Genomic DNA, 26,809 nt, shown 5'->3' on the forward strand with positions numbered 1-26,809 from the left:
AAATTCGTGTCTAAAAACAGACACAGAATACATGTCAAAATATAGACTAATAACATTATTTTTTACATTCACATAAAAAGAATTATTTAAGCATTGAACAATATTTTTATCATATGATCGTTAGTTTGTTAGTTTTAAATTCAACATTTTATTAATTACGTTATAGATTATATATTACTCCATAATATTTACTAGTATTGATTTAGAAAATCAGGCTCCTAAAGAACTATTTTCTAGAATTTACCATTTAAAAATGGAAGACAAAGAATTTATTTTTAATAATCATTGACCAAATACTTCTGTAAAAAACAAAAACAAAAATCGAAAAATGTTTCCGGTTCCACACAATTCTTGTCTATTATGATTTTAAGGCAGAATAGTAAACCTTAACAAGTATGCATCGCAATTTCTTTTCCTCTATCAATCATGTAAATATAAATGCAATATAAATTACTTCAGAATCTTAAACACAAACGAATCTAAAGCATGCACCGTTCATATTTAAATGTGTTATTATTTTTATGGTTTAATAAAACATATCTTGTTCAAGTTAAAACCAGTCACATGAACATAAAATCAAAGTGATATCCACAGAAATGAAACTTGAAACCCTAATGTCATTCATTTCTACTTTGTTTGCCTTATATCAAACTTATCTTTTTCACAAAACTTGTTCCTCGAATCCAGCTCTCGGGCCAGATGCGTTTTGCTCAGGTAGAATCTTTTTGTATTCAGCAAGCAGTTTCGGAATATCATTCATCCGTAGCTGAAAATACAAGAATATAGAAATCAGAAGAAATGAGGATAGGTGATGTAGTTAATAAACGCAGGATAGAGGACGATGAACACACCACATATGAGAGAAGTTTAAAGTAATTCCCAATAACAAACAAGTTATTACACTAGTAAGCGACTGAACATATCATTACGACCCATGTCAAGGCTAGGCTAATGTTTAGACTATAAAATGTAATATAATGCTTTTGATCAATCAACCATTGACATACTTTAAACCATGCATCTGATAATTTCAAAAATTTCAAGATTAATCATTGCATGTAATATGATAAACTCTATGCAGGCAAATAATGTTTTTATTTTACTAGCTAAGAATCGTTAACAAACACAATTTTCTTTTCCCTTATTGTGGGCAGTCATAAACAAGAACTAATATACTGGATGTGCATCTATGTAAATCATACCTGAGAAACATTTTTCAAGTGATAAAACTTGTAAGCTTCTTTTCCCGATAACCATGAATCAATAGACTGAAAATCAGATCCACTATTTGCTCTGCCATTTGACAATCAATAATCACCAAAAACTTGTAAAAAGTGGAAAAATGAAAAACCAAAGCAAAAATGTCATCACATTTGCCCCATCATTAAATGGCCCCACAACATAAAATGATTTACCCGCGTTAACCGAGTTATTGCCCTAATTACAGCTATCACTACCAGATTGGCTCACATTGAAGATATTTCAAACTAATACCTCTTATTCAAATTTGTTAAACATCCACAAGATGCAATAAAGTTTCTAAGTTTAATCTTAACTATTTGAGATTTTCATACAAAAAATTTGTAGATTAGCTAAAATTTTGGAAAAAAAAAATAAATTTTTCTGTGAAATAATTTAACATGTTCAAAAAAATTTTGAATTCCATGTTAAACATATGTAGGTCTTAGGGGTTAGCATTAATTGCTGATAACTGAAAAAACCAAAGCAACCTACAAAATTCAGTGAAGTTCAGCTCAATACAATCAGGGAACTATCATTTCAGTTTATGTGGTCGGTTATCAGTGTTTTATTTTTTATACAAAGCCTAAAACTATCCGTAACCCCTTCCCAACTCTTAACATTTGATTTAAGAAACCGAAACCGAAACCGATAAAAGTTTGCACCAGTACTTGCTGACAGAAATGTGAATTTAAGAGTTCTTTTTCTTGCTTAGGCGATGACTGTAGTTGGGTTTTGTTACCAAGTGCAATTTATTAGCTGTATAGAATCTGCAATTACTTCAATCAGAAGCTAAATGGTAGGAGCTATAATCTTAGGCTAATGTTAGGATTTTCTTTATTTCCTTCCTTTTCGTAGCTATTGTAACAAGTATTGGTGGCTAATCTCGACAGGATTACAATTTCAAAAATGTCTATGAACCCCTAAAGGAACCAGAATGGAGAAAAAATATGAATGAAGAAATTCAAACATTTGAAAAGAAAGAAACCTAGAAGATTACATAGTTGCCACTAGACAAGACATGCAAATGGGACTTTAGAGTAAAATAAAAAGAAGATTGAACAATGGACAAATTCAAGGTCAAAACTCGTTAAAATATTCACTTAGTCCTAAGGAATTTACTACGAATAGCTATTTGCTCCTATTGCAAAACTTAATACAATTAGAATCCTCTTCTCCTTGGAAGCAAACCTTGATTGGTCCTTATATCAACTTAATTTTAAGAATCCTTTTTTGAATGGAGGTCTAGTTGAAGAAGTATACATGAAGGTTCCACGAGGCTTTGAAGCAAAGACCATCAAGAACAAGGTATGCAAACTGAAAAGAAGTATACATTCATCTTTTTCTTCAAAAAACTACCATGCTGCAAAACTCTTTTTAAGTTAATCCATAGCAATGTATGGGGACCTTCTAAGGTAGAAATCGTAAAAGGAAAAAGGTGATTTGTGAATTTCATAGATGATTGCACTAGACTAAGTTGGGTGTACTATTGAAAGACAAAGGTGAAGTAAAGCATATATTTGAAGCTATCTATATTATGGTTAAGACACAATTCTGTGAGTAGATGCAAATATTTTGGAGTGATAATGGTCAAGAGTTTTCTAATGATCAACTCGGCAGTTTTTTCAATTCCAAGGGAATAGGGCACCAAAGTTCTTTACTAATACAAACCAACAAAATGGGGTAGCTACGAGAAAAAAAATAGGCATCTTATAGAAGCAACTAGAGCCTTAATGTTTACAAATGGCATTACTAAATTTCTATGGTAAGAAGCTCTTTTGACTGTGTTGAGCATCTTTGATATTAAGAATCTTTAATATTATTAAATAGTACCTTTCGAGATTACAGTTGATATTTTTTAGAGATTCTAATTAAGAGATATTATTTCCTTAATTGTTAAATCCTACATTTATATATAGTTGTACATATATACTTTGAGAGAGTGTTTTCCTCAATACATTAGAGTATTCATCACTAATTTCATCATGTTATCAGATTTTTTATCTGACTTTTGGGATTTTTTTTCTGATTAATTTTTTTTTTCCAAAAACCCAAGAAACCCAAATTTGGTACTTTCCACCCTAGCCCTATTTTTTTCTCTCACCGCCCTTACCATTGGAGTCGGCATCCACTCGTCGGTGAAACCCCAAACTTCGATGACCAGAAGACAAGCGCGTGGGCACACGCCATCGCAAGTTTTTTACAACTCCGTTTCACACGGCGCGTGTGGACTCCACCTGCTGCTGCCATGATTTTTCTGACACCATTGCTGTGCTCTCTGCTCTTTTCCGATCATTCTCCTCTAAGTGGTGGTGTGTTTTGGCTAAGTTTTTTTTGTGAGGATCTATTTAGTGGTTTTTTTTTTTTTTTTGAGTGGTTTTTTATTCTAATTGTGCAAGCAGATTTTTTTTGGGGGCTTAGTTGTTTTTTCTAGCATTATGTCTATAGACAAGAAGCTCATGAATCCAACCGATAATCCTTCGCTACAAATTAGCCCTGTGAAGCTTGATGGACATAATTACCTTAGTTGGTCAAGGTCAAGCTTGTTGTTTATCAAGGATCATGGCTTGCAGGGATATATCATTGATAAATCGTCGAAACCTGAACTTACTGATTCAACCTTTAGTCAATGGGATTCAACGAACCCTCTTGTTATGGCACGGCTTATCAACTCTATGCAAACCCATATTTCCAAAACATATTTGCTACTTGATACTACAAAAAAGATTAGGAATGCTGCTACTTTCACCTACTCTCGTGTTGGGACTGATTTGCAAATTTTTGAGATTCGTAATAAGGTCCATGATACAAAACAGGAGGAGCTAACAATTTCTCAATATTTTGTTGAATTAAGTGGATTTTGGCAGGAACTTGATTTTTATCAAGATTTACAAGCGAATTGTGCCAAGGATGCCGAAAAATTTCAAAAGATGGTGAAAAAGGAGCATGTTTTTTTTTTTTTATTTCTTAGTTGGGTTAAATACTAAGTATGATCAGATTCGGGTTCAAGTTCTTGACAAAACTCTATTCCCTTCTCTCCATGTGACACTCTCAACAGGAGGAGAGTCATCATGTTATGCTCTATAATCCACCTTTAGAGAAAGCTTGCCTCATTGCTAACCATGATAGTCCATCAAGTGGTAAATCTGCCAAGGATCACTTGACGTGTGACTACTATGGAAAGTCTCGACACACTAAAGATTCATGCTGGAAGTTGCATGGTCGCCCCACTCAAGGTCGTGGTGGAAAATGAAGAGGTAATTCTTGGCTCTGGCATATTTGTCAAACTCTGACAACAGAGGATAAGTCCACTTATGCTAGAAGTTTTACCTCGAACGAGATTCAACATCTTCGACGCATCTTGTCTCAATTGGATTCTACCTCGATTCCCAAGTCTAATCACGCGAACTCAAGTACTGTTTTAAATGCTTCATCTACTTCTCAGATTATTGATTCCGATGCAAATAGACATATGACAGGATCAACCAAAAGCTTATTTAACTATACTACTTGTCCATCTAAAGATAGTGTGCACCTAGTCGATGGCTTCCTTACCTCCATCTCTAGAACAGGTTTTGTTGTTTGTACTCTCAATATCATTTTATCATCTGTCCTTCATGCCCCTAAATTCCCAGTTAACCTTTTATTTGTTAGTACCACTATAGTCTTAAATTGTAAACTTGAATTCTTTCTCAATCACTGTGTTTTTCAAGACCCCCAAACAAGGAAGACGATTGGCAGTAGTAGATTGTGTGATGGCTTATATTTTTTGGGTCGATCATCCAATGTCTTAACAATTATTTGGAGACAATAAAGATGTCAACTGGGAGATTATTCAATGGCATAGGAGGTTAGGACATCCATCATTTACTGTTCTTGGTTCTGATGCCTGTGAGTTTGCTAAGCATACAAGAAACAGTTATCGTTTGCGTAATAATAGAAGTACTGTTCCTTTGAAATTATTTATTCGGGTGTTTGGGTCCCTACTCACCTTACTTCTTTATTTGATAATTGATAGTTTGTTATTTTTATTGATTGTTGCACTCAGATGACATGGGTATTTTTATTAAAGTCCAAAAGTGATTTTTTTTGTGTTTTCGTTTTTTTCATAAATTGATTACTACTCAGTTTGATGCTAAGGTTAAGATTTTGCGAACTGATAATGGAACCGAGTATAACTTTAATGATTATTTGGAATCATATGGGATTTTGCATTAGACCAATTGTCCAGGTACAAGTGCTCAGAAGGTGTTGCCGAAAGAAAAATTAGCATCTTTTGGAAGTGGCCAGATCACTTATGTTCACCATGAATCTCCCAAAGCCTTATTGGGGGATGTGATTTTAGTTGCAACTTATTTAATCAGATGCCTCTTAGGGCCATTGATTTTAAAAGTCTCATAGAAACCTTACAAGGTAAGACAGATTACACAGTTTCCCCGAAGGTCTTTGGTTGTGTTTATTTCGTTCATCTTCGACATGAGAGCAAACTGTATCCTCGAGCAGTCAAATGTGTTTTTATTGGATACTCTCCCACACAGAAGGGTTATAAATGTTATCATCTACCATCTAGAAAGTATTATCGAAGTACGGATGTAACATTTCGTGAGGATGAACCATACTTTTCTTCATCACACCAATCTCTTCAAAGGGAGATTATTGAAAATGAAGAGATGACACCTTATTCTGTTATCTTTCGAGGGACAATTTAGTTCTAATAAAGACTGGTTCAAGAGAAGACTAGTGGTCAATTGTTGAATAAGCCTGATTTAAGGACATAAATTAGAAAAGATAAGAAATAATATGTCATTATACAATCTACTTTATGCCCTGACTCTTTACTGTCATGTGAGTCTTTTTTTACCTCTGATTGTTACTGATTTGGAATTACCAATAGTCCAACAAAAAGGTGTTAGAACTTGCACTTTACATCCTATCTCTAACTTTGTCTCCTATGGTTTGCTACAAATGGATGTTTACTATCAAGTGTAAGACTGATGGTTTAAATTGAAAGACTCAAAGCTAGATTAGTAGCGCAAGGATTCACTCAAACATATGGAATAGATTATCAAGAAATATTTGCTCCTATTGCTAAATTGAACACGATTAGGATCATTTTATCGTGTGCAGCAAATTTCAACTGGGACTTACAACAGTTTGATGTAAAAAATGACTTCTTATGTGGAAACCTGGAAGAAGAAGTGTATATGAAAGTTTCTTCAAGATTCGAGTATAAATATACTCAAGGGAAGGTATGTAGACTAAAAAAGGCCCTATATGGACTAAAGCAATCTCCCAGAGCCTGGTTTGACAGATTTAGTAAAGCCATGGTGTCGTTTGACTATTAACAAAATAATGTTGATCATACCCTCTTTATAAAAACATCTCAAAGGTAAGATTACTCTCCTTATAGTTTATGTTGATGACATAATTATGACAGGAGATAGCAAGGAAGAAATGACCCGACTTAAGAAACAATTGACTTAGGAATTCGAAATTAAAGACTTGGAAAAGTTACAATATTTCCTCGAAATAGAAATGGTCAGATCGAAAGAGGGAATTTTTATTTCCCAAAGGAAGTATGACTTAGATCTTTTGACACAGACTAGTATGTTAGGTCGCAAACCAACCAAATCACCTATTAAGAGTAATCACAAGTTACAAGCAGGGATTGGTGAAACGGTGGATAAAGAGAGATATCAAAGGCCCATTGGACATTTGATTTATTTCACTTATACTCGACCTGATATAGCCTATGCTGTTAGTTTGGTAAGCCAGCTTATGCATGATCCTCACAAAACTCATATGCAGGCAGCATTGCGAATTTTGTGTTATTTGAAGTTTGCACCGGGTAAAGGTATTCTCTTCTCAAAATATAGTCGTCTCACGATAGAAGTATTTACAGATGAAGATTGGGTTGGTTCTCTTGATGACAGAAGGTCTACAATGGGTTATTGTACTCTTGTAGGAGGAAACTTGTCGCTTGGAAGAGTAAGAAACAAAGTGTTGTGGCTCGATCAAGGGCAGAGGCTGAGTATAGGGCCATGGCTCAAGGAGTTTGTGAGCTTTTATGGCTACAAAAAGTATTGGAAGAGCTGAAGTTGTTAAACAAAAATGGATCAACCTTGTACTGAGACAACAATGCGGCCATCAGCATACCTCAAAATCTAGTACAACACAATAGAACCAAACACATCAAAATAGATCGTCATTTTATAAAGGAAAAGGTAGCCGGTGGTGCCTTAAGTCTATCTTACCTAGCATCCGAAAAACATTTGGCTGATGTTTTTACTAAAGGGCTCAATTGTAAGAATTATCATAATCTTCTTTGCAAGTTAGGCATGCGAGACATCTATGCACCAACTTGAGAAGGAGCGTTGAGAATCTTTGATATTATTAAATAGTACCTTTGGAGATTGCAGTTGATTTTTTTTAGAGACTCTAATTAAGAGATATTATTTTCTTAGTTGTTAAATCCTACATGTATATATAGTTGTACATATTTCTAAGAAATATATACTTTGAGAGAGTTTTTTCCTCAATACATTAGAGTATTCATCTCTAATTTCACCAAATTGGCATTTACTTTATTAATAAGATGTCTTCTCGTGTTAAAGGTTTTAAAACATTTTGCGGCATGTTCAAAACATTTTTTTCCTTTGAGAGTGTTTGGTTGTAGTGCATTTGTTCATATTCATGATCATAATCAGAGTAAACTTAAGCCTTGTGCTAAAAAATATGTTTTTGTTTGCTATGCTTAGAATCAAAAGGGATACATCTGTTACAACCCAATCAAAATCCTGTCATCTTGTGGAAAGAAACCTAGTCACATGGAGAAACAAGCAACATAGTCTAGTTGTTCAATCAAGTGATGAAGTAGAGTATAAAGCTATGGCTCAAGGTGTTTTTGAGGTTCTATAACTGCAACAAGTATTGGAAGAACTAAATGTTTGGAAAAGATAAACTATCCTTGTATTGTGACAACAAAGCTAACAAAAGTATAGCCCAAAACCTAGAATAACATTACCAATAAAAGCACATAAAGATTGGTTGACACTTTTTTTCTTTTGCAATGAGAAGATTGGTCAACACTTAATTAAAGAAAAGTTCTCTCATAGTGCCTTGAACTTATTTTATGTTTTCCACGTAGCTAGCAAACATGTTCACTAAAGGGCCTAACACCAAATTTTATCATACTTAGATATGCAAGGTGGGAATGTGTGATATCCAAACACCAACTTCAGGGGGTGTATTGACCAATCTTGTCGATAGCTTAGCACAATCTAGTTAACCTCTTATGAACGCCTAATCTTAACAGATTCTTAGGCTAACTTGTAGGGTTCTGTTTGATTACAACCATTATATTTATACATCTTTCCAAATGCAACAACCTTGGGTTTTAACATATGAGAATTCATTTCAATCAATCTCTCAAAATCTTCAAAATTCTTCACATATGTGTGTGTGTGTAAATCATGGAAGATTTCCTAAGATATGCTACTAAGAATCTTGGCTTTATATTATATCACTTGGCAGCTTCAAAATTCCTCTAATTTCACTAAGCCACCCAAGGTTAACATTTCCTCCACATCAATCTTCTTCAGTCTACCCATCTTAAACCTCCAAACCCTAATTTGTTTACTCTTATTTCTCGTTTGACATGGCATTAGAGAAACTCACTTTTTCACTATTCCAAATGTCTTGCATTTTCATAATAATCAACTTCCCATTTTTTTCGCTTTGTGTTCTTGTCTATGATTTGAACACATGCTAACATATTACTCAATGCAGACTATCTGCAATACAATTGGTTGCTGATAATTTTATAAAAGAAAATCGAGAAGACTAAACACAAAGAAAACGAGAAAAGAAACCCTAAATCATGAAACAAGCTAAGTTGAAAATTAAACTAGGACTTAAGAGAAATAAGAAGAAAAAATTGGTTGGTCTTACAAATGATGACGTGAAATAAGTCGTTGATAGTCACGAAGCAAAGGTCCAAGCTCCTTCAGTGGTATTGAACTTGGCGTAGATCTCCGCCAATGATCACGAAGCAACTTGATTGTCTATTTATTACACCATTGGACATATTATTACCGAAAAATACACAAAAAGAAATCACTAGTGATCACGAAGCAACTCAACTGTCTATTTATTCCACCATTGGAAATATCATTACCGGAAAATGCACAAAAAGAAAACATTCAAATATTAAGACATACCTGATTGAGCAAACCCTGGTTGTTACTAGGAACTCTTTCTCCAATCAACCTTGATCCTAGTTCAATGAATTCTTTGTCTTCAGACTCATCTATTATCTGAAGCACAGGACTCGAGAGTGAAACTGAAATTCCTAACGCTCTTTGCAATTCTGCAATTGTATCATTTTCTCTTCGGCTTTCCTGTTATAAGAAATGGAAATCATCGGATACTGTTGAAACAACACTACGTGCAGTGACATCAACGGGAAATTACCCCAAAGGTGAATAGAAACTTCTTTTTGTAATCAAACTATGTTTAGGACACTGAACAATCTATTAAGCTTACAAACTTCATTAATCTATTGAGTTGGCAATAAATTTCTTTGAAGTTTCAAACCTAGTAGAAATGTACCAGCAATACTTCCACGGTGATTCCTATAATAACTTCTCTAAAAACAACTACATCATTAGACACAATCTTTACTCAACTATGAATATTTATTTTCTAAACAAAATGACTTGATTGCTCATCCAACTCAAGCTATTATAAATATGTTAAACAGGATTTGAGTTAAAGATGACCTCGGAAGACAAGGTATTCCATTCGAATCTTCAACAAGAAAAGGCCATGATGTTGAATGAGTGGCTACCTAATTGCTGTTTAGCCTGTACTTGTTATGTCAGCAGATTTTGTGTAAGTTTAAGTAAGACTATTAAGTCTTGTAGTTGGTGAAGTTGGTCTACTTTTAGACTTTATCTTTCTGAAGAAAAAATGTATGCGGCATTTATAGCTCTATGGTTCTACTCTTTCTCTCGTTTTTTTGCTTCTGTTTTTCCTGGTTATGCTGGTCTGAAAAAAACCAACACATGAACTAAAAGACCAACTGGTAATTCCTTTTCTAAAAGGTACAAAAATATTTTGCATCAATACCTTGAAAGAAGATTGGATACTTTCTGCAGCCATGCCTTTATTATCAGGAATATTTTTTGGTGGGGACTCAATAAACCGCTTTGCAATTGGGTCCCCTGTAAGGAGGAGACCAAGCCAAAAGCATTTAAAAATGGTAAAATTGTGAATGAAACTAGAGGGCAATTTAAAGAAACAAGTGAATGCACGTTCTGAAGAAATTATGGACCACTTCTTGCTGTAATACAGAAGTCCATGTCCTATGTAATTTTTTCCTTGAGTGCAATCAAGTTGTAACACTATCTGTCATTTAAGAATAGTTAAATGATGCACAATTATACTAGCTGAAAGTAGATTTAGTACCTTCAGAAACCAACCACCATATATCCCCATAAGTTAATTTGCCATCAAAACCGCCAAATAACAAATAGCGAGAACCTATGTGAGTCAAAGAATGGTATGCTCGAGCAGCAGGGGGGTCATTTCCAATAGGTAGGCGCTTCCACTGAGCAGACACTAGTTTTGGCGCAATTAAACCAATAGTCAACCACATAAAGTACATAAATCACTAGGCATAAGTAAGGACAGGGATAAAGATTTTGTAAAACAACACATAGTAAAACAATAAAGACAATTGCCGAGCATATCAACAAAACAATAAAGAATTGAAGCAACTGATGCAGTGCTAGTAGTAAATAAATACTACAATAGGATTCAATAGACCTCCTAATAAAGAATGCAAGGTTATGTCTTGTTTGTAGAGTTAAGTTACGGAAAGCTGTGATATTAATCATAAACATTCTTGCATCCAAAATTCAATATCACACCTAAAATCTTTATAAGTTTAACCAATAACTGATTCAAGCCCATTATTTTATTTGATCAAAGAGGAAACCAAAGGGTTGACGTGCTTCAACAATTTTCTATCTAAACATATAATTATATAGTTCCATCTTTATGTTTTTCACACTTCCATTATGTTTTGTTTTGTTTTGTTTTACTCTTTTGTATTGGTCCAGCATGTAAAGGTGTAAGAACAGCACCACCTGACGTCACCATGGTACAAAAGATTGATGAAGTACTTAAATCTTACCACCAGTTTGTTCAAAACACACAGATTAGAAGAAACCAGAAAGAATAAGGAAAACAACCAAGATCAAGATGCAAAGTGCAATGAGTTGAAGAAAACCAAAAAAAATATACTCACATCTGTCCAAAACAATACAATCATTATAGTAAATATCATAGCGACTCAGCCAACCACCAGTTCCATGTCCTCCAAATAACAAGAGCTGCAAGAAAGGGGAGAAAAATAAGCCAGAATGTAAAAGAAGGGAACCTTCGCATTAGAATTAGAATAACCATACTTGGCATACAATACTCAATCGTTGAACTTTTGTTCTCCGAAAACTTCAGAGACACACGCGGATACTATTAATATTAAACATAAAATCTTTTTAATAGGGAAAATTACTAAGATCGCATGGATAGAAGATTAAGATTCCAAAACAGTATGTGATCTTATTAGGAAAGCAAGTCTCAATATTGTATATAACAACAAACTAAATCTTTTCCCACCATATACGGTGGACTGTAAGGATCACTTATTAAGCCCTTCAGTCAGCTCAGTAAAAGGTCATATTGGAATTCCTTAAATTAAGCAGATTTTCTACCTTAGTTCCAGGAATTTCCTTGTACTATTAGCCATAATCAAATTACTAATTTTTAGGGATAGGCTAATTTCTAGAGATTATTTCCTTTTTATTTTTCCCGCTATTCTTTAAAAGGCTATAGTCGATTAGAAAAATAAGAATAATTCTTCTTCCTAAACTTGTTCATGGTATCGAGCATCGAGAATTCATTGATCCTACTCTTTCTTCTCTTTTCTTGTTCTTTTCTCTGTTAGAAACCCTACTCCCATGGGTGACACGAAAATTCCTCCGACTCTTCATAAACTTCGCTAACCAAAACTCAACTTGAGGCTCTTCATAAACTACTCAGACTCCTACACCCGGTGGGTCACTAGCTATTCAAGGTCTCGCTTTAAATACTACACACGAACTTATCACAACTTCACGGATACTAGACTCGGGTGCATCCGACCACATGACAGTAATCTAAGTTTGTTTCACACCTATTTACCTTGTCATGATCACTCTCGGATTCGCATAGTGATGGATCTTACTCATTGGTGGTGGAATTGGGACAGTTAGACTTCTTGAAAATTTTTCCCTTGATAAAGTTTTACATGTTCTAAATTTTTCCTATAATTTACTCTCAATTAGCAAGCTTACCAAGGATGAAAAAGTACTTGTTGAATTTTCTACTTTAGGTTGTGTGGTTCAGAACAGAATCGAGGAAGATGATTGGCACTTGCTAAAGTTGATGATGGCTTATATGTTTGGAACAAAAGCAGTTCACAAGAAGGGATGGCCTTATCTACATCAAAAGAAGATTCTATCATGCTATGGCACCGTAGACTAGGACACCCAAATTTCATGTACTTGAAGAAATTGTTTCTCTACTATTTCTAAATAAGAAAATAAGTTCATTGAACTGTGAAGTTTGCCAACTGTCTAAACACACTCGTGTCCCTTATCCTTTGAAACCTTATGTTCAATCTCAACCTTTCTCTTTAATCCACAGTGATTTATGGGGAGCCAGTCGAGTAAAAAACATCACAGGGGCTAGGTGGTTCATAACTTTCATTGATGACTACAGTAGAGTTTGTTGGATCTATGTCCTTAAAGAAAAATCCGAAGTCTTTAGAGTCTTCAAAAATTTTCATTCAATGATTCGAACCCAGTTCAATTCAAATATTCACACCCTTAGAACTGATAATGGTAGAGAGTACTTTAATTCTATCCTAAGTCCTTATCTTTCTGAGCAAGGAATCATACATCAAAGTTCTTGTCCTGACACCCCTCAACAAAATGGGGTTTCCGAGAGGAAAAATAGACACCTTGTAGCCGTGGCTCGTGCTTTTATGTTTACTATGGGTGTACCAAAGTATTTATGGGGAAAAGCTGTCCTCACTGCTTGTTATCTTATAAACCGATTCCCATCTAAGGTATTAAACTTTCAAACACCTTTACATACTCTTCAAAAAATTTTTCCCTTGTTCTTGTTCCTAATCTCCCAACTAAAACATTTGGTTGCAAAGCATTTGTCCACAACCATCAACCTAACCGATCTAAACTTGATCCTAGAGCCCACACTTGTGTCTTTATTGGTTACTCACCTACACAAAAAGGGTACAAGTGCTACTCTCCAACCTTACACCGGATGTTTGTGTCCCTTGATGTTACTTTCTTCGAAAATGAGCCATATTTTTCAGCCTCTCATTTTCAGAGGGAGATACTTAGTGAAGATGAGACCTTGAGCAATCTTCTCATTATACCTCAAGACTCTATCAGCCCTACCACCACTACAAAACCTGCTGAAAATCCTACAGCCATTGCTTTTCCTGTTTTGGAACCTGTTTTTCCTGTTTTGGAACCTGTTTTTCCTATCTCCACTGTTCAGCAACAAGAAACAAGGGTGATTAACCATACTAATGAAGAAAAACAGCCCACTCATTCTAAAAACAACAAGAAAAAACTCGGGGCTTCGTGTATACTCGAAGACATCATTTACTGAAATAGAAAGCAGAGTGCCAATGCCATCTTTACCCGAGGACTGTCTTGAGGAAGAAGTTTCACCTCCTTCATCTTCCATCTATCTTCCAATTGCAGAAGAAAGGGCACTAGGAGCTGCACTCAACATCCCATTTCTCGGTTTGTATCCTATGGAAACTTGTCTAAATCCTACAATGCCTTTGTTTCTAATGTTGACTTTATAGAAACTCCAAAAACATAAAAGAGGCTCTTAAGTCAACCAAATGGAGGCAAGTCGTGTTGGAAGAAATAAAGGCTCTTGAAGACAATGGAACTTGGGAAATATCTAAACTACCTCTTTGGGAAGAAGACCGTGGGTTGTAAGTGGATTTTCATCACAAAATTTAAACCAGATGGGAGCATTGATCGATACAAGGCTAGACTTGTGGCGTGGGTTTCACTCAAACATATGGGTTGGACTATGAGGAAACATTTGCACCGGTGGCCAAATTGAATACTATTTGAGTGCTTCTCTCAATTGCTATCAACTTAGAATGGCCTTTGATCCAATTGGATGTAAAGAATGCTTTTCTCAATGGAGAATTAAACGAAGAAGTCTACATGGATTTTCCACTTTGGATTCAAGGAAGCAAGGGCCAAGTATGCAAGTTGAAGAAGTCCTTGTATGGACTAAAGCAATCCCCTAGGGCTTGGTTTAATCGTTTTGCCAAAGCCATGACTAGTAGACATTATACTCAAGGTCAAGTGATCACACCTTATTCTACAAACACTCGGATAATGGGAAGTCTTTGTATTCTCATTGTCTATGTAGATGACATAATATTGATGGGGATGATTCTATTGAAATTGAAAGACTAAAAGAGTTCTTAAGTCTTGAGTTTCAACTTAAAAACTTGGGGAATCTTCAATACTTTCTAGGAATGGAGATAGTAAGGTCAAAGCGGTATTTCAATCTCTCAAAGAAAGTATGTTCTTGATCTACTTTCGAAGTCGGATTTGTTGGGTTGCAAACCACCGAGACTCCTATGGAACCCAACCTTAAATTAGGAACCGATAGGGATGGAGAAGAGGTAGACAGGGGAGATATCAACGGTTAGTGGGAAAACTTATCTATCTTTCTCACACTCGTCCGGACATAGCTTTTGGAGTAAGTGTTATAAGTCAATTTATGCATGCTCCAAGAGAGAAACATTTGGAAGCGCCTACACAGGATATTGAGATACTTAAAAGGACTCTGGTAAGGGTTGCATTTCAAGAAAGATGTAAATCAAAGCATAGAAGTCTACATCGATGCAGATCAAGGCAGGGGCGATTAATGACAAAGCTCCTGGCAGTTCTGCAGCTATGTTTGGGGTAATCTCGTGACATGGAAGAGTAAAAGCAATCTGTTGTGTACGAAGCGGTCTTAGAATCTGAATATCGAGCTTTGTCCCACGGTATATGTGAAGGAATGTGGTTACAACGGCTAATGGGAGAACTAAAATTATCCTATACAAAACCTATAACATTATCTTGTGACAACCAGCAGCAGATTAGCATAGCTCATAACCACATACACCATGACCATACCAAGCATGTGGAAATTGATCGCCACTTTATTACGGAGAAAATTAACAAAGGGAAGTTTGTGTTTCATATCTACCTACAAGACAACAAGTAGCAGACGTGTTAACCAAAAGCTTGAGCAGAAAAATGTTGAAGAAATTATGGGCAAGTCGGGTTTGATTAACATCTACACTCCACTTGAGGGGAGAGTTGGCATTCCTTAAATTAAGCAGATTTTCTACCTTAGTTCTAGGAATTTCCTTATACTATTAGCCATAATCAAATTACTAATTTTTAGGGATAGGCTAATTTCTAGAGATTATTTCCTTTTTATTTTTCCTGCTATTCTTTAAAAGGCTATAGTCAGATTAGAAAAAATAAGAATAATTCTTCTTCCTAAACTTGTTCAGGTCAGTTTATATTTTTCATTCATTTCCTCTTTGGTCTTCCAATTCCTCTCTTGAAATAAATATTCTCCATTAAATTAATTCTCTTGGGAGAATTTGCATATGTTTTCTTCAAATGCCCAGATCACCTTGAATTCTCTGATTTTGTCCTTAATGTATGCAATCCACACCTTTATCTTTATGTAGTCATTCCTAGTTTATATTGGTCTGATTTAGGGTAGAAAACATCAACAATCAATAAAATTAAGGCTGAAAATCAAGATAGAAGTTAGAACTCATGAAAATGTAGGTTATAAAAACCATTAGTTTTTTAAATCTATTAATTTTTTTTTGAAACAAAAAAAAAAAGGTTGCCTGCAAATCTATTTTACTGCTTATTTATTCTAAGATTACAAAAAAAGTTTAGTCCTAACCCTAGATTTAAAATAGTGTAGTCGGTTCCGCACTAGTTCCGGCTGGTGCACACCATTCTAGTAATAAACCAGTGCAACCAACTTTTTCAGCATTTGTTAAAACTTTGATCCATAGCGGTCACACTGGCTCCTTCTGCCTTATTCCGATCGCACCGGCTGGAACATTGTGCACTGTCTTGTGCATGAATAATATTAAAAACTATAAATTTTCTAACTTTTTGTCGTTATGGTAATAAATAATAAAAAATTTTACTAGAACATTGTGCATTAGTTGGTGCAAGAATATTTTATATTTGAAATTTATTTTATATAATTCTTTTGGTATTTTTAAATATTTTTATATATGTTAAATTTTTTTTCAAAAATATCGATAAATTAGAAATGGTACACCAAAACAGACCAGTACCGGTACGAACCAGTTCCAATAGAAAAATGGTGCATCCACCAATGCGGTACTGACTTCCTTGATTTAAACCCTAAAGGTAACTAATAATCCTAGCCATCCACTCATGTCTAATAATCAATAAATAAAATAAAATAATAAAATAGCATAATGGTAATAGCTACTGCATCATAGTTCTTTATAGGCCCACACATCCACTATGACACTCTCATCTCAATCAGTCATTTTTTCTGTGTATGTTGATAGTATAATGCCTAACATTCCATTTGAAATTAAGCTATGATTTAAATGTTGATGCAATAGCTATACGTTAAGCTGGATATTTGAGGTTCATGCTCACCCTGAAGACTTATCCCAAAAAAGAAACAATATATAAATAACATAAAAGCAGTCCTATTTATTCAATATTTCAGTCATAAATTACAGGAAAAAATGCAAAAAAATAATTTTCTTATATGCTCTATTCCTAAATAAGAGATGGAGGCATATGAATTAACAAGCTAATTTTGCATCTTCAGCGGTTTTTAGTTCTGCAAGATTAAGATGCACAGCTAAATCAGTGAGGGATTTAGAGATGACATTACATAGTGCCCTCCGGATGTGACCGTATGTCCACAACGGGGAGAAGGCGATTGACCTGGAAGCTTCAATTGGGTCCATCCAGGTGTTTCGTTCTCTTCCTTCCACAAGAAAGGCAACATAAATTAACTTAATAATTCATTATAACAATCTAAAATCAGAAACAATATTTATTCTAAAAACAACAAAAGAGCAAAAATCATTGGCTTATATTAAAGACAAATAAAGGTCGAGAAAAAGCAAAGAAGGATAGGATGTCTCTAATAAAAATTTTAATCAATAATTAACAATAGGTTGGTCCATTGAATTTTACATCTCCTAGCTTTGTCTAGGCAAAATGAAGCAAACATGTAGTTCAATTGCCTGTATAAAATTATCCAAGGAAAAACAATTACATGAAAATGTATCATCCATACTATCATTAACATGGAAAAGAAAGTTGCAAGTATCCATAGAATCAATTTCAGGATTCATGCTATTGCGCCATTAAATATTTGGATTTGGACAACACTTGAAAGCTGGTTTTATCTTCTGCAAGAGAACTACTAAGAAAATCATTTCATAGTGCTACAAACATCTTTCAAACGGAACTAACTCATCGAAGGACAGAAATTATACAGATATCATTAGGTACAAACTCTTTTAAATTTTAAAAAACAAATTTCAAGAATAATATAAGCATCAGTAAGGAAATTACAGTTCAATGATTTTAAAGAAATAAAGTCTATCCACACAAATAAAATGGAAAGGAAATCCAAATACAAACCTTCTTCAATAAGACCCTTCAAAGCCCATAAATCACTCATGATTGGCCCACCACCACCTGCCAAAGTTTAGAAAGTGCTCGTTTCAGCTCAATTAACTGAAACAAGAACATTTTTCAGAACCAAGCATGCTCCTAGTAAACAAGTATCAAAGATAGATATCATCAAGAAGACATAAAATGCCATCTTGCTTCTAACATAAACAATAATTCTCCAATAATTATTCTATGAAAAATGGTTTCCAGATGGTCGAAAGATTAATGATCATGGAAACTCGGCTACAATGGGACTGCTATATGAACACTTCACCTCTGCCACCAAAGACAAGCAACCTTTTCTCAACCATAGTAGCTGTGTGGCCGCATCTAGGTGGTGGTAGTGATCCAGTAACTGATAGCTCCATCCATTCGAGCGATACTGTTCAAGGACATCCTCGTCTTACTTAGCAAGTCATCTTACTAAGTAGGAATAAGTAGTTTAGTGGAGGAGGAAAACAAATAAATTCCAGAGCAAAGAAGTTACTTGTGTCCAAGATATATACATCTGACAACCACTTTTTACCATCCCAACCACCATACCTGCACTCAATTCACCACTGCTTGAAAAATATACTTACACAAACAAATGATCTACATGATTGAAATTCCAAGTTAACATACATAACAATTTTTCGATTTTCAATAGCTGAAGCAGCAGAGAAATCCCTTGATGATGGAAGGTCACCAAAACTTGTTAACTCTGACCATTGCCATATATCTGTAATAAATATATCCAATTATTTAAATGGGTTAAACATAAGGTTCAAGAAGCTTACACCACAAGATAACAGAAACAGAACCTTACCAGTGTCTAGGACCCAAAAGTCACCTAACCTGGATATTAATATTATAATCAATAGCATGTGTTTATAAATGATTTGAGTAATAAAACAAATAGACTTTTAGGCACACTTGATGCTTACAAACCTTCTGTTACCAGAACGACCACCAAAGATAAACATATGACAATCAATTGCAACAGCAACATGAAATGCTCGTGGGTTGGGACCAACTTGTCCATCTGACCCATTTCCAGTACATTCTGGCTGAAACCATAGTTTGTTTTCTACAGCATTAAGGAAAAAAGACAGTACAAGTCAGAATTTGCAGATAGCCCTTGAGATTATGGAAGTGAGTGGCACATGTACGAGGTTTACTTATTATATCCAAAATACAGCAATGATGAAAAATGTCAAAACAATACAATTATTATTCTTAAAGAGGGCTAGGCATATTAAAGCACAAACACCAATAATAATAAATCTCACAGTTCTCTAGAAGGAGCTGCACTTGACTAGCTACTTACTCTACAGCTAATGGTATGATGAATATCACTTAAACATCATCAGTCCTATCTGCATCAATAGTGTCACTTTTACCATTTAATCCACACAAGGGTATGTTTGGACACCATAAGGTAATTGTAAAAAAGTGTAATTATTAGGGTAGTAATTACAGTGCCTTGTAGTTACAATGAATTCTAATTCTATAAATGTGTTTATCTTGCAGAGAGTAATTACATCTTAAAAAGGAATAAAGAATCTAAAAGAAAAAGGTTGGAAGTCATCATGGCTAATTACCCTAGTATTTCCTCCAATTCTCAATCTTCTATAAGAACTGAACAGTGTAATTGGAGTGCTCTGATTATACTCAATTCACTAGGACCTACTAATTAAAATGGTTACCCAAACATGCCACACATGTTTAATTACAAGCAATTAGACCCAAGTCCAATTACTAAGTGGCTTTCTGAACACACCATAAATTATACATTCCTAGTTGATATGAACAATACATCCCCCAAGTAATTTCCTTTGGCACCTCTAAGCATTCATCTAAGGTCCAACTCCCACTGTGCTTCAAAAACCCCAAGCTCTGAAAAATACACAAGTACTCATTCCTTATAAAACCCCAAGCACTTGTCTCCTGGATAAAAAATACACAAGCTAGCTCCAGTTGTTTCATCACTAGTATGAAGACAAAGATAAGCGTTAATTTCATCTCAATTACCATGATCATTCTCTTTGACAATTACTTCAATGAAAATTCCGATCTAATACTATTCACTGAATAACTGCATCAGCTTCCAAGGATTTAAACCACTTTATTCAATTCAAAAATTAAACATATATCAGCTATTTCATCGCAATATTGAATGCACATAGCTATTGGCTTTCATAGAGTTGAAAAACCAACTACGAAATCACACAAATTTGACTCTAGATTCTTAAAATGAGCTAACGAATGCATTTTCTCATGCCTCGATCAAATTTAAGTTACAATCCAGATGAACGAAACGGTGAAAAACCAGAACAACCGTGAAGAAAATTAAAAAGGAAAAAAGAACTTTCACCAAATACCAAAGAACAATCAAGAAAAAAAAAACAAAGTACCGATGTCATAAACAGTGATGTCACTAAGGAATTTCTTGTCGAGAAGGCCACCAAACACAACGATCTTCGATTTTCCGATTGGAACAGCGGTATGACCACTGAGAAACCATGCAAGAATCAGTCAGACAAATCTTCTATAACATAAACAATTTACAAACATATAGATTTAGCGTTACCTTCGAGGCTGGGGAGGAGTTCCAGAGAAATCAGAAGCAAAAGCTCGAACCCAGTAATGCATTTGCTCAATTTTTTTCTCTGTTTATTTCTTTTTTCCCTCTATGATATTTACTTCTTACTTCACCAGCTATCGAAGATTCAAGAACAACATTAACGATCTTCAAAGAAAGGAATTGATCAAGCCTCGTTTAGAATTAGTGCTGCTATTAGGAAATTTTAGGAAATTTTCAGTTTCCAATGGAGCACTCGAGAAGGTTTGGTAAATTACGCAATAGCTCATCCAACTATATTTAAAATTTATTGTCACTGAACTTTAAAAAATGGTAACTAACTAGCCGGGCTTTTTTTTCTTTTTAATCCTTTTCCCTTTAAGTCTTGTGTTTAACTTGAGGGTAAGGTGGTATTTTAAAAATTAATATAATAATAAATTAATTTAATGCATAAGTTGGTAGTTAAATTATATCATTTTTTTCATCCCGAGACCTAAATTTGTTTTGGTCTTAAGTTGGTACCTCTAAAGTTTAAATTGTTAGTCAAACCATTAAGTCTTTAACAGAATAGGCTTAGCCCACAAATTAGTACATAAACAATATTCTTTTTTCTAAGCCGGTACCTAAGCTTAAGCGTAAGCGTTCAATCTAATTGAATGAAAAAAATTTTGAGTTAATCAAGTTGACGAATCTTATTTTATCATCCTAACTTGATTTAAATTTTTTTCAAATTGAGTCGAGTAAGATGAAATTTAAATCGAATCGAATCGAATATATTTGTTCGAGTTAAACTAAAAACATGACTTTGGGTCCTGGTAGCCACTATCACCCACCGTAATCAAATTATTAATATTTTATATACGGATTAGCTTTTTTGCTTGCTTAGTTGTTTCAATTATCTTCTAATTATTGTCACCATATATTTTGAAATTAAAAATATATTAAATGTAAAAAATATGATTTTTTAATAAAAGTTATTTTAAAGATAAAATATTAAATAGATACCAACAAAAAATTCTAATACGAATATTTTATGGCATCATCAATAATTCAATTTTAACAGAAATTGATAAAGATTCGGCATGATTAAAAAATTTAATAATATAAATAGTATAAAATGTGAAATTTAATTCAATAATATAAATAGTAGACATAAATTAAAAAAAATTAGAGTTTAAGAGGAAGTAAAAGTTTTGGGGAAAAGAAAAAAAATTTTGGAGGGTTTGCGAGAAGTAAAAGTTTTCAGGGTAAAGTAAAAGGAAAAAAGTTTTGGAGGCTTAGGAGGAAGTAAAACTTTTAAGGGAAAAATAAAATTTTAGGGGAAAAGAAAAAGTAAAAATGTTTTGAGGGAAAAGTAAAAGGTTAACTTCATTTGAACTTGAAATTTGAAAAAAGAAATTCGAGTTTATTCAATTAACTCGATTACTTCAATTAGAATAATTCAAATTTTGAATTTTATTTCAATTTTTTCAAGTCAAATCGAATTTTGCTCACTCTTACCTAAGCTACTATTGTATTACCCATTTTACACCAAAATATTATCTCCATCCATTGAAAAATTCTAACCAATAATAGACCGTTGTGCCATATAAACTATTAAAAGTTAATTATTTTATTTTACATTATTTCTCTATCTTTATTTTCCTTTTCTTTCTTCTTTCTTTATAATGTCCGACAATGTCAACTATACTTGAAATTGACCCTCAAAATTGAGACGTTGGTGATTAATTCTATTTTCGAACTTCACCACCTACTTACTCGACTTTACGGGATCAAAAAAATCTTTTATAAATCAAAATCAGTATTTTCAAACCAAACTGGATCGACCGATGGGATCAGGGTGTCTAATAGCTATATAACTTTAAAGTAAGAGTCCTTAAGTGGTAATTAGACCAATATGATGGTAAGTGGACATTAATGGACATGAAATGGATGATATAAATGTTTTATTAACAAAGTTAATTTAGTAATATGTTTAATAAGATTAATTAATTAAAACAAAACAAAAAGATTTTGTTTCATTCATCTTTCTTGGCCGAATGAAGCATGGAGAAAAGCCATTTTAGGGCTTGAAAGTTTCGGTCACTTTGTATTCAATTGTAAGTCTGTTTTTGTTTCGTTTTTAATGATTTCTATGTTTTTGTGATTGTTGTAACTAGTACTAACTAGCCCAGAGACTATTTTGCAAAACTGTTAAAGATTTTGAATGATGTCATTGATGAATATGTATGATTTTTGAAGTTTCTTAATAGATTTTGAATGCTTGTTGATAGATAAACAAGTTTTATTAAGCGATTTTTAGTGAAAATGCAAAATAGGGATTAAATTGAGAAATGTTGAAACTTTGTGGTTAAAATGTGAAATAAAAAAATAAGCTATTAGGGGTATAATGGCAATTCAGCTAGGTATGGGTGTTTTGAAATTTGCATGAATTTGTGATTCTGTGTAATAAGGACTAAATTGTAAAAATGTAAAAGTTTAAGGGCTAATGTGTAAAATAGCTCAAATGTGTATTTTGGATTGAATTGAATAAATAGATGATTAAATAAGTTAATTTTGAATATGTTTAGATCAAGAAAAGCGGAATTTGGATCTAGATCAGGGGAAAACTAAAGTTATCGACTAATCGACTTATTTTGGCGTTTTCACATCCGAGGTAAGTTCGTATATGATAAATTTCATTATAAATGTACTTTAAATGCTTTTATATTGTATAAGTTGTGAATACGAGACTTCGAACAAGTTCGACAATGACTCGATGGTAATTCGGCATTCGAAATTCCGGTTGAACCTTAGGAATAGTTTAGAATACTAGTGACATGTCATTAAGGGATACATTAAGTTGACTTTGGGCCATGATATTAGCACTTTAGGTGTGAGTTATACCGATTTGGCTTCGGGTCATGAATATTGACTTATTTGGCTTCCGATCATAATATCAGTACTTCGGATAGCCATGGTATAGTTATTTAGTGTGCAAGACTCCTGAGTATCCGACTTCTATTCCAAATGGTTCAACGAGTAAATGAAAGAGGTGGATGAGTATGAGATTGATGTTAAATGATACAGGTACATATATGAATTATATAAGCTTCAAATCAAAGAAACTTGTGAAGGTAGTGTATAATTTCACAATTAAGTATTTAAAAGGTTTGTTAACTAATGCAAGCTACATGTTGGTGTATTCAAATTATTGAATTATATTGATGTTATTGCATTAAGTCTATTTCATACGAGCTTACTAAGCTATAAAGCTTACTTTGTGTATTTCTTTGTGTTTTATAGTTTTCAAAGCTAGCTTGGACTCGGGGATCGTCAGAGATTGCATCACACTATCCACCTATCTCTTGGTATCTATGAACTTTGGTATTTTGAGTATATGGCATGTATAGGGACTTTGATCATTTTAGTTATGACTTGATAATGATTTTGGCCATATGAATTGGCATTGTAAATGTTTATGTTTTGGTATGTATATATAGTCATGTATGATGGTTTATGTTGGTTTATTTGGTAAATTTGAATCATGTACATATATGTATGATTATGTCTTGTGGATTGAGTTGGTTAATCGTTGTATGATGATTGATGATAATAGGTATTATAAGTGTTAAATTGATGAATTGTGGTTATTGGTATGTTTGTGAAATTAGGTCAAATAATGTATATTTGATAATGGTCAAATAATGGTCATTTTGATGATTTGAGAAGATAAGGATTGGTATAGCATGTCTTGGTTATTTGTGTATATGTAATATGTAAGTATTGAATGTGCATGATATATGATAAATTGGCTGGATTATTTGCTCATAAATGTGTATTGGATGGGTGCCTTTGAATTTGGTGTAGGTGTGCACAAAATAGGGTGGCAAAATGGTTTGGTAAATAGCTTATTTTTGTCCACATGGCCAGAGACACGGACGTGTGTCATGGTTAAGTACATGGCCATGTGTCCCTTGGTGTGGTTTTAGAAATCAAGTCAGTATGCTCCAGATGGTCTCACACAAGGGCGTGTGACTTGGTCGTGTGGCATAAGTCAGTATACCCTACAGATTTGGCACAGCCTAGCACACGGTTTGGCATACGAGCGTGTATGGCCATTTTTAGGGCACACGGGCATGTGTGTTGGCCGTGTGACCCAAGTCAGTTAGTTACAAGGGGTTGAACACAAGCTGGGACACAGCCATGTGCTTCCATTTCGAATGTCCACACGGCTGTGACACAGGAGTGTCTGATGGCCGTGTGAGACACATGGCTTGGCCACACGAGCGTGTGTCCCCTGTTTTGAGAAAAAAATTCAAAGTTTTGTGAAAGTTTCTTAAGTTATTGGTTTAGTCCCAAACCACTCCCAAAGCATGTTTAGGGCCTAGTAGGCTCGTATTAGGGACAAATTGATTGAGACTAAATGATGATTGTATGAATTGATTAAATGTATGTGAAAAGTATGTATAAATGTGTTGTAAGTCCGGTAATACTCCATAACCCTATTCTGGCGTTGAATACGGGTGAGGGGTGTTACAATCGTGCCCTAGAAAAGCAGCGTACCTGGAAAAAAAACCAAAATTAAAAATATGGACGAGTTGAAACTGTATAAATTGAAATTTAAATTGTAAAAAGAAACAGAATTAAGGAAAGAGATTCTTCTATTTGTGGAATTCCAGCGTCCGATTTTCTCGATCCTTCTTTGGTTCAATTCTAGACTTTTAGGTGATCCTTCTCATAACAGAATAAGCCAGTTATAGTGGAAGATGACGCCTATAACTACCAGCTCCACTTAGATTTTAGACTTACGATTTAAAGGAACCTGACTCTAGCCAACCGTTACTTTTGTGTGACCATCTTACACTATATCATCATTTCTCAATGGTGAATACCATTCCATTTTCTCTCTTAGGCTCGACAACCACTGACGCAATAAGTTAGCAAATCGACTGTGTAACCTTCCCAAAACATACAAAGTGGCCGCCTTTGCACAAGATGAAAATATCATTTTTGGAAGGACATGGACAGACGCCTCGTCCCGTAATGCGGAGAAAGGACGAATACTTGTTGAGAAGGCTAATTGCGGTTTCTAAGCCTCATGAACCTTTTTTAGGGAATCTCGATAACCTTTGGCTAGATGAATTTAGTGGCTCATTTTTTCGGGAAAAAGGAAATAAGTTTAAAGGAATGAAATTTTTATTGAAAAATAAATGGAACAAAAAAAAAAAAAAGCTAGAGCATTAGGGAGAGAGAGCATTTACAAAAAAGATTAGTGAATATTCAAGTCACTCTATCCCCTATTTCATAGAAACCTAGTTTGCTCCTATTTAAACTCTTAAAAGATAAATAAAAATATAATCTGAAATTAAATTTAATAATATTATAATAATTCTAACAATAATCCTAAAAATAAAATTCGAATTTAAATAGAGTCTTCTGTTCATAAATCTCTTATTTGAATTTTTGCCCCCAAATCTTTTGCACTTTATATTTTCAGCACAATTTCTTCCCTATTTCGCATGCCGTTTTGACTTTAATTTCATGCTTTTTGCCCTCAAACTCCCTTTTGCCTGCAATTTGGTCCCTACAAGATAAAAACCCATAAATAGCCCAAATTAGTAAGATCATACTCAAAATAAATACGTAATTAATACATAAAAATATGTCATTTTAGAGTATTATCATATTCCCCCTACTTATCCCATGCTTGCCCTCAAGTTTGGTGGTTATCCATTGTGTAACTTAGATTTTGTCATGAAAGAGGTATTACTCCAAAGTTTTATAAAAATTAGGCATAATGCATATGAAAATAAAGAAAACCTTTAGCTTGCTTTAAGTACAATTGAAAAAGTATTCCAATTTAAACACACAAAAATTAAACCGACTTGGATTATTTCATGAAGATTAGATAATTTACTAAATTTACCAAGACACCCTATTTGTTCCAAACTTAGTCCCTAAATGCAATATATAAAATTTTTTTTGTTTGTTTTTTTTTCTTTTTAATGGAATGTATTGAACTTTTTGACGCGAAGAGGGATGAGAACCCAAGCACCCCACCTCGGTTACTCAGCCGAACACACTCTTATTTTTTTTTAAGAATGTATCGAACCTTTTGATGCGAAGAGGGATGACAACCCAAACACCCCACCCCGGT

General features: G+C 34.0%; 1 protein-coding gene across 1 annotated transcript; it reads right to left on the reverse strand.

Annotated features, from left to right (window-relative positions):
* Window positions 1–498: 498 nt before the first annotated feature.
* LOC108479223 (protein GLUTELIN PRECURSOR ACCUMULATION 3) lies at window positions 499–21,026 on the reverse strand. The gene is made up of 16 exons (XM_017781689.2): window positions 20,680–21,026; window positions 20,504–20,601; window positions 19,038–19,176; window positions 18,916–18,944; window positions 18,732–18,828; window positions 18,595–18,650; window positions 18,382–18,489; window positions 18,075–18,131; window positions 17,314–17,405; window positions 11,552–11,636; window positions 10,708–10,860; window positions 10,369–10,463; window positions 9,459–9,638; window positions 9,190–9,302; window positions 1,203–1,293; window positions 499–766 (listed from the first exon to the last, which is right to left on the reverse strand). The coding sequence occupies exons 1-16, from the start codon at window positions 20,739–20,741 to the stop codon at window positions 662–664; spliced, it is 1,560 nt and encodes a 519-aa protein (XP_017637178.1). The 5' UTR covers window positions 20,742–21,026; the 3' UTR covers window positions 499–661.
* Window positions 21,027–26,809: the final 5,783 nt, after the last annotated feature.

This window comes from Gossypium arboreum, chromosome 12 (assembly GCF_025698485.1).
Source record: "Gossypium arboreum isolate Shixiya-1 chromosome 12, ASM2569848v2, whole genome shotgun sequence".
Classification (NCBI taxonomy): domain Eukaryota; kingdom Viridiplantae; phylum Streptophyta; class Magnoliopsida; order Malvales; family Malvaceae; genus Gossypium; species Gossypium arboreum.